The sequence below is a fragment of the Penaeus japonicus genome, unplaced genomic scaffold (assembly GCF_977035675.1).
Source record: "Penaeus japonicus unplaced genomic scaffold, GWHDUDI00000001_assembly GWHDUDI00000004, whole genome shotgun sequence".
Taxonomy (NCBI): Eukaryota; Metazoa; Arthropoda; class Malacostraca; order Decapoda; family Penaeidae; genus Penaeus; species Penaeus japonicus.
This window is the reverse complement of record NW_028234406.1, coordinates 1,003,197-1,010,696: the sequence shown is the minus strand read 5'-3', so window position 1 is coordinate 1,010,696 and position 7,500 is coordinate 1,003,197. Positions and strand designations below refer to the sequence as shown.

Genomic DNA, 7,500 nt, shown 5'->3' with positions numbered 1-7,500 from the left:
CGATGCTCGGCGCGGGAAATGAGCCCCGGAGATGTATATTCCGGTGTTTGTTTTGCACATTTTCTGACTCGTTCTATTTTTATGGGAGGACATGATATCTAATATTCCATGAGGTTATCGGAAGAACTTGCAGCTATGGCCAGCGGAGAGACGCCAATGGTTAACCTTTTGCTAGATTTAGTGCGAGTCGCAGTACGCTATTTTCTCCCTTTCCCCTCGTCCTATTTTTGTTTAAATTTTTACTTTAGAGTCTTGTCTTTTTATTTATTTCCACGTCTATAATTTTTTTTGAGGAGAAGAGTAGCCATCAACACTGAAACATCGACCGGTCAAGACTACCCAGGCTAAAGGTCATTGGGTACGTCACGGCGGCGGCGCGGCGTCTAGGTCAGCCGAGGTCAAACAGATCACCTGGCGTTTTTATAAATAGATTATTATGCAGGACCTTCTATCACGGGGGGGGGGGGGCGGATTCACACAGATCGCACGCCGGATTGGAACCCGCCGTGGGAAGTTAATTGCTAACCTGATTTCGACGACCTCCATCTGCTTCCATTAAGGATTACGCTAAATAAATCGCAAAGGTGGAACAGTACGGGATTTATTTATTCGTTATGTGGAAGCGTTAATGATGGCCTGAGTGGAAGAGAGGGGCAAGTGTGGTCTTTTTTTGTATGTTTAATTGGCGTGTCGGTTTTGTTGTTGCTATTTTTTTATTACAATGATTATCGTTCTTTGTTATCGATCAATTTCAATATCATTTCCCTTATTATTACAAACGTCATCATCATTGCTGTTATTTTTGTTATTGTTTATTAGCTTTTTCTCTTCCAAAGAAAGACATCCACCATTCAACGAATTAAAAGTATTTAAGTAGAAACCTCTGAAGAAAATGTAATTTTTCATCACTTTTAATGCGACGACCTATAACGCTATCCCCAGCTCATGCAAGTTTGTTTTTTTCGGATTAGCGGCAGATGTAGGACGGCGCAGTTTAACGCAGATGAAGGGAGAGGATTAAGGAGATGGATGACGAGGGCACAGAGGCAGATTGGTCTTGCTATTTTTAGTCTTTTTAGGCTATTTATTGGGTACCTTATTAGATACACGCACATATACACGCACACGCACACGCACACGCACACGCACACGCACACGCACACGCACACACGCACACACACACACACACGCACACGCACACACACACGCACACACGCACACACACACACAAACAGAGCTAACTAGACAGACGGACAAACAGACAAGGGAAAAGTTGAAGAATTATATTTGCACAAAAAAGTAATATGAGAAGTCAATAGCAAAGGTACACGAATTCAGAAGAAATAAAAATCCTTCGGTTGATAATGAAGGATTTTAAGAATATGTAGAACAGAGGTAAGAACAGATATCCGAATTCGTGGCTTTTCGCTCACATTTTGAATTCAAAAGTGAAAAGAGAATGGGGATAAAAAAAAATAGATGATGATAATCAAATAAGAAAGAAAGAAAGTTGAAAAGACAAAGAACCAACATACTGAATATGATTGGGAGAAAAAAAAACATTTTTTTAGTTAATTAATTTAGTCTTTTAAAAAAGTATCGAAGGGATAACAAGAAACTGGATCTGTGTGTGTGTGTGTGTGTGTGTGTGTGTGTGTGTGTGTGTGTGTGTGTGTGTGTGTGTGTGTGTGTGTGTGCGTGCGCGCACGCGCGCGCGTGTTTGTTTGTTTGATTACTTGTGAGAAAGTGTGTATGCGTGTATCTGCACGTGTGTTACATGTGTGTTTACATGTGCTTACATGCTTTCGTACGTGAATAGATATACCCATTGCGTGCATGCATCAGTGTGTGTGTGTGAGAGAGAGAGAGAGAGAGTGTGTGTACATGCATGGGGCGTGATTTCGCAACGAGCTCGAGTGCTTGCGCCTGTCTCCGTTAGCAACACTGGCGACCGGAATCCCACACCAGAGAAGTGCGAATAACCGACTGGCCGCGACGAAGCACTCGCCGATCTGTGATTAGTCAAGAGCACAAAATTGATGAGGCGACATCCTGTGCAACATCTGTACCAAAGGCCAGGGAGCGAGAGACTGAAAAATGATAATAAATTCATCCACTCGAAGATAACTGCGGCTGAGCAAAGAGTCTTCGTGTTTGTCTTACTGAAGACACGCGTGAGAGGGGGAGGGACAGGGGGAGAGGGAGCTGGAGGGGGAGGGGGAGAGGGAGCTTGAGAGGGAGGGAGAGGGAGAGGGAGAGGGGGAAAGGGAGCTTAAGAGGGAGGGGAAGGAAGAGGGAGAGGGGGAAAGGGAGCTTGAAAGGGAGAGGGAGCTGGAGGGGGAAGGAGAGGGACAGGATGTGGGACAGGGAGAGGTAGAGGAACGGGAAAGGGAGATGGAGAGGGAAAGGGAAAGGTGAGGTAGATATATAGATAGAAAAAGAGAGAAAGAAAGAGAGAGAGAGAGAAAGAAAGAAAGAAAAAAAGAGAGGAAGTGAAAAAGAAGAAAAAAAATCGAAATGGAAGAATGATGTGAATTCTTGCCTCATTTTCAGGATCCAAGACGATGAACATTCTTAAAAGCAACTTGGGAAAATAATTTCGTCTTTCGTTCCCCTTTCATCCTCTCCTCTCCTCTCCTCCTTTCGTCCTTCCCTCTTCCCCGTTCGGCGGTGTATATTCTTTATTCTTATGCTTTATAATTTATTTTCTTTCTTCTTTTTCTTCTTTTTTAAATTATTATTTATCTGTTATTTCCATCCTTGTTTCTCTTTTCTTCTAATTCATCCCTTATTTCGCATCTTTTCTTCCCTTTTTCTTCTTATTCCATCTTTTATCTCGCATCTCTAACTACTATTCTGTCCTTCTTTTAGTCTTCTCTCTCATTCATGTCTTCTTACCGTCGCTTCTTCACTTCAGTTCACTTCATTCATTCTCTTTCGTTTTCTTTCATTTCTGGAGGGAGAGAGAGAGAGAGAGAGAGAGAGAGAGAGAGAGAGAGAGAGAGAGAGAGAGAGAGAGAGAGAGAGAGAGAGAGAGAGAGAGAGAGAGAGAGAGAGAGAGAGAGAGAGAGAGAGAGAGAGAGAGTAGAAGCAAGTAATCAACAGCAGAAGCAACATTCTAGAAGGTTCTCCCTTGCCGGTCAAAGACTTCCCCAAAATCTTAATTAGAGCGAAAAGAGAGAGAAATTCCCGCCAAAACTTTCATTTGTTTTCGAGTTTTTGTTTTTTATTTTTCTTGTATCGTTATTGTTGTTTCTTATTATTTATTCTTATTCTTATTCTCGGTTTCATGATTATCTTTATCTATTTTTATTATTACTTTCATTATTATTATTACTATTACAATTATTGTCATTGCTATTATTGTTATTGTTATCATCATCATCATCATCATCATTATCATTATCATTATCATTATCATTATTCTTTTACAATAGTCTTCCAATTTAATAATTTTCATCGTATGCTAATAAGCCCATATCATCCATGAGCCTTTTATATAAAATACACGTACATCTGTGTGTGTGTCTGTGTACCTCCCGGGTCGCAAGACATCCGTTTCCCCGGAATAGTGTGCACAGAGGGCGGTTTTGAAACTTTAAATGCGTTTTTATCTTTCTCTCTTTTTCCGTTTTTTTTCTGGGCGGGGGGGGGGGGGATTTGGAAAACTCGGGACTGGACTGATGTTGCCGCGGAAGTCCGTTTCGGCCCCTCCATCATTTCTTTTATTTCCGGAGGGTGGGAGGGAGGGAGGGAGTGAAAGTGAGAGTGTGTGTGTGTGTGTGTGAGGGTTTGTGTGTGTGTGTGTGTGTGTGTGAGAGAGAGAGAGAGAGAGAGAGAGAGAGAGAGAGAGAGAGAGAGAGAGAGAGAGAGAGAGAGAGAGAGATAGAGAGAGGACTGACAAAGAAGGAAAGAGACATATAAACCTGAGAGAACATCAGTTATATGAAAAGATATGAACAATTCCTACGCAGAACACTTTGCATTCTGGTTGAACATTTACTGAGTAGACTAATCTAGATTCTATCAGATCAACTGCATATGCACATGATTAAAAACGTCAAAGACAATCGTCGTTAAAATTGATTATATTTAAGGAAACACATTTAATGAAATAAATCATAAACTAAACGGATGAACAGCGAGAATTAGAAAAGCATCCCCGAATTGCCGTTATTGCGGTATGCGATCATGCAATCTATGGTTTGTATTTATTTGTAAATCTGTTATCACGGTTTGCACTTTCTGCGATGACATTTGCAAGGAATCTGCGTTTTCTATCATTTGTGGCGTTTCGTTTTCTGTGAAATTGGCCCCGTGTATTTCGGTGGAAGTGGAAGTGCGGCTTTTCCTCTTTGGTTGTTGGGGGAGATCTGAAGCTGGAAGGAAGAGAGGGGGGGAGGAGGGAAGGAGAGAAGGAGGGAGAGAGAAGAAGGGAAGGAAAGAGAAAGAGGGGAAGAGGAAGGAGAGAGGAGAAGGGAAGGAGGAAGGAAAGAGAAAGAGCGGGTAAAAGAGAAGGAGAAAGGGGTTGGAGGGAGAATAGAAAGGGAGAAAAGGGGTTGGAGGGAGAAAAGGGAGGGAGAGGGAGAGGAGAGGAGAGGAAAAGAGAGAAAGGTTAAGTTGAATGGAGAGGGAAGAGGGAGGGAGAGACTAGAGTGGGAGGGGGATGAAAGGAGAGGATAGACGGGGATACATAGGTATATGTTTGAAAAGGATTAAAAGCTCTGGTGGTGTTGATGGTATGTGTGTGGGATAGAGAGAGAGAGAGAGAGAGAGAGAGAGAGAGAGAGAGAGAGAGAGAGAGAGAGAGAGAGAGAGAGAGAGAGAGCGAGAGAGAGTGAGAGTGAGAGTGAGAGTGAGAGAAATTATATAACCTCTTTCCGAGAACCATATTGTTTTTTGCACACGTGTATGCAGACCCTCGAGGCACACTCCGCCCTGCATTCACAAAACACACTGAAGTACCATAAGGGAAATGAAACCGGAAGTACGAGAGAAGAGAAAGACAAAATCCCTGTTGAAAAACATAAACCAAAATGGTAAAAGAATAAAAAGATGATAAATTTACCCTTTATTTTTTCCCTTTTTTTTTTTTACAGAGGAAAGGTTCATTGGAAATAATTTGCATAAACATATTTAATTTCGAATGAGAAGGAGAGCTCAGTGCCGCCGCGCCCGAGTGCAAGTGTCGGGTCACGCCACGAACCCTTGTTAGAGGCTGACTTTCAAGTGGCACTTGAGCGTGGCACCTCCTCGAGCCAGTGCCGCGGAGGCCATGTTGTTGTGAGTCTGGGACCTCCGCGCGGGTCACCACGCTATCCTTACCCCTTAAGTGGATGCAGGAAAGGAAGAGAGGGAGAGAGAAAGAGAGAGAGAGAAGCAGAGAGAGCCTTAGTGGAAGTGGAGAGGCGGAACAAGCAGAGCCGCAGAAAGAGGGAGCGAAAGAGGGGTAAGGATACGGAGCGAATTAGGAACTCGCAAGTGCCGTGTGTTGAAGAAGGAATAACGCGCATTCAGACGGAGGTTCGAGTAAGAGAGGAGAGCGAGAGGAAGAGAAGAGGAAGACCAAGAGGAGGTAAAAAAGAGGAAGAACAAGAGTCGCCAAGATCGGTTCGTGCGGCAGTTCCTTCCTGAGGGGAGGGACTGACCCTCCAGGATCCCTCCCGCCCTCTCCCCCCCAGTCCTCCTCCTCCTCTTCCGCCGCTACTCTTGATCCTCCCGCTCCTCCTCCCTCTCCTCCAGCTGCTCCTATTACCGCCATCTCCACCCCACCCACCTCCTCCCCCGCCCCTTCCTCCCCCTCTCCCTCGCCGTCGCCTCCTCCCACATCACTTCCTCCTCCTCCTCCCCTTCTTCCTCCTCCTCCTCCTCCCGAGCAGCCTCCATCCCCATCCTCCTCCGCCGCCGCCGCCCCCGAGACCGAGGGCGCCATGAGCACGGAGGTCGCGCCCCTCGCCGCTCCGCCGCCCCTAAGGGACCCCGCGGAGCCCCTCGACGTGGACATGGACGAAATGGAGGGTAAGTGTGCGGGGGGACACGCGCGCATGCATGGCGGGGCGGGCGGACGCTGCTCTGCCGCCGCCGGAAGGGCTTCGCGCTGATGCAGCTTCACTTGTTTCTCTCTCGGAGTGGGTTCATGTGGTTAGCTTTCTCTCGTTGGATGCTGTGCTTTTCTTTATTTTCTTTCTTTCTTTCTTTTACAGGGGATCTGGTAAGAACTTAATTATAATGTAAGGTTTGATTGCGTCGCTGTGCTTCTATTAACACGTACACGCACACTCACTAGTCTGCACTTACCCACCCATACACACGCAAAGAGGACGTGGACTATAAAAAACATGTATTTACTAACTCATACGCAAACACAACCACTTGCCAAGGCATTCGCAGACACACACACACACACACACACACACACACACACACACACACACACACACACACACACACACACACACACACACACACACACACACACACACACACACACACACACACACACACACACACACACACACACACACACACACACACACACACACACACACACACACACACACACACACACACACACACACACACACACACACACACACACACACACACTCACACGCACACGTAGACACAAACATTTTTAATAATTAAGAATCTTCAGTTCACAGAGTACGTCACGCCCCAAGGGGAAGGGAGGGGGAGGGGGAAGGGGCTGCTATGACGTCATCGCATGTCCGAATGTGTAGACGCATGTGTTCGCGCGGTTAGTTGTCTGTAGCATAAGCACAGGTGTGCACTCTTTCGCAAGGAAATGTTGCTGATAAGGCGAGGTGCGATTCAAGAAAGAAACGGAGAGGGATTTTAATTTTGTTTTGCTTCATTGACCGTTTTTTTCTTCTTCTATTATTGTGGTTTTATATTGGACACTGCTAATGCCTTTTCTGAAGGAAATGTGTGTGTCATTTCTTAGTAAGTACGGTTACTTAATTAAGACACATTTTTAATCCTTTTGAAATTACATTTTTTCCTCTCCATTTTTTTATTCTCTGCTCCCGCCTTTAATTCATCTCTTCTGTTATTATTCCACCTTGTTCTTTTTTTTTATTCTTTGCATAATTTCAATTTTCTTTCCGCTTGTTCTTTCCTCAAACTTTTTCTCCTTTATCTTATTATAATCCTCTTCCTCTTTCCACGAAGATGGTAAAAATAACAGCTCCAAATATCCAATAATTGCCTAGTTGGCACATCATCGGCGCGGCGGTGCCACATGTTGGCCTTTCTTATCTTATCTCCCTGGCGGCCGCCCTCGTGTCCAACTTAGGGGTCGGCCAGGCAGGCAGGGCCCTTATCTCGGGGCGCCCTTTCGCTCTAGATGCATCCTCGGGTAATCCCCAAGGGGGTACACGGACGGCTGTGCCCTTAGATGCGCGGTTGGGAGTGAGATGTAGAGATAGCGAGGGCAATTTGGCAACGCCGGGATTTCTTTTAACTTAAAATTCGGTTCAC

The 7,500-nt window shown here is 45.1% G+C and overlaps 1 protein-coding gene across 7 annotated transcripts in view; it reads left to right on the top strand.

Annotated features, from left to right (window-relative positions):
- Pka-R2 (cAMP-dependent protein kinase type II regulatory subunit) overlaps window positions 1–7,500 on the top strand; it is a 186,958-nt gene that overhangs the window by 119,318 nt on the left and 60,140 nt on the right. For 5 of the 7 annotated variants that reach the window (XM_086535861.1, XM_086535863.1, XM_086535862.1 and 2 more), the window contains exon 2: window positions 5,100–6,018. The exons of the other annotated variants lie outside the window; for them this stretch is intronic. In XM_086535861.1, coding sequence (XP_086391987.1) covers window positions 5,931–6,018 — 88 coding nt within the window. In that variant the 5' untranslated portion in view covers window positions 5,100–5,930. The remainder of the gene's footprint in view (window positions 1–5,099; window positions 6,019–7,500) is intronic. 7 annotated transcript variants of the gene reach the window in all.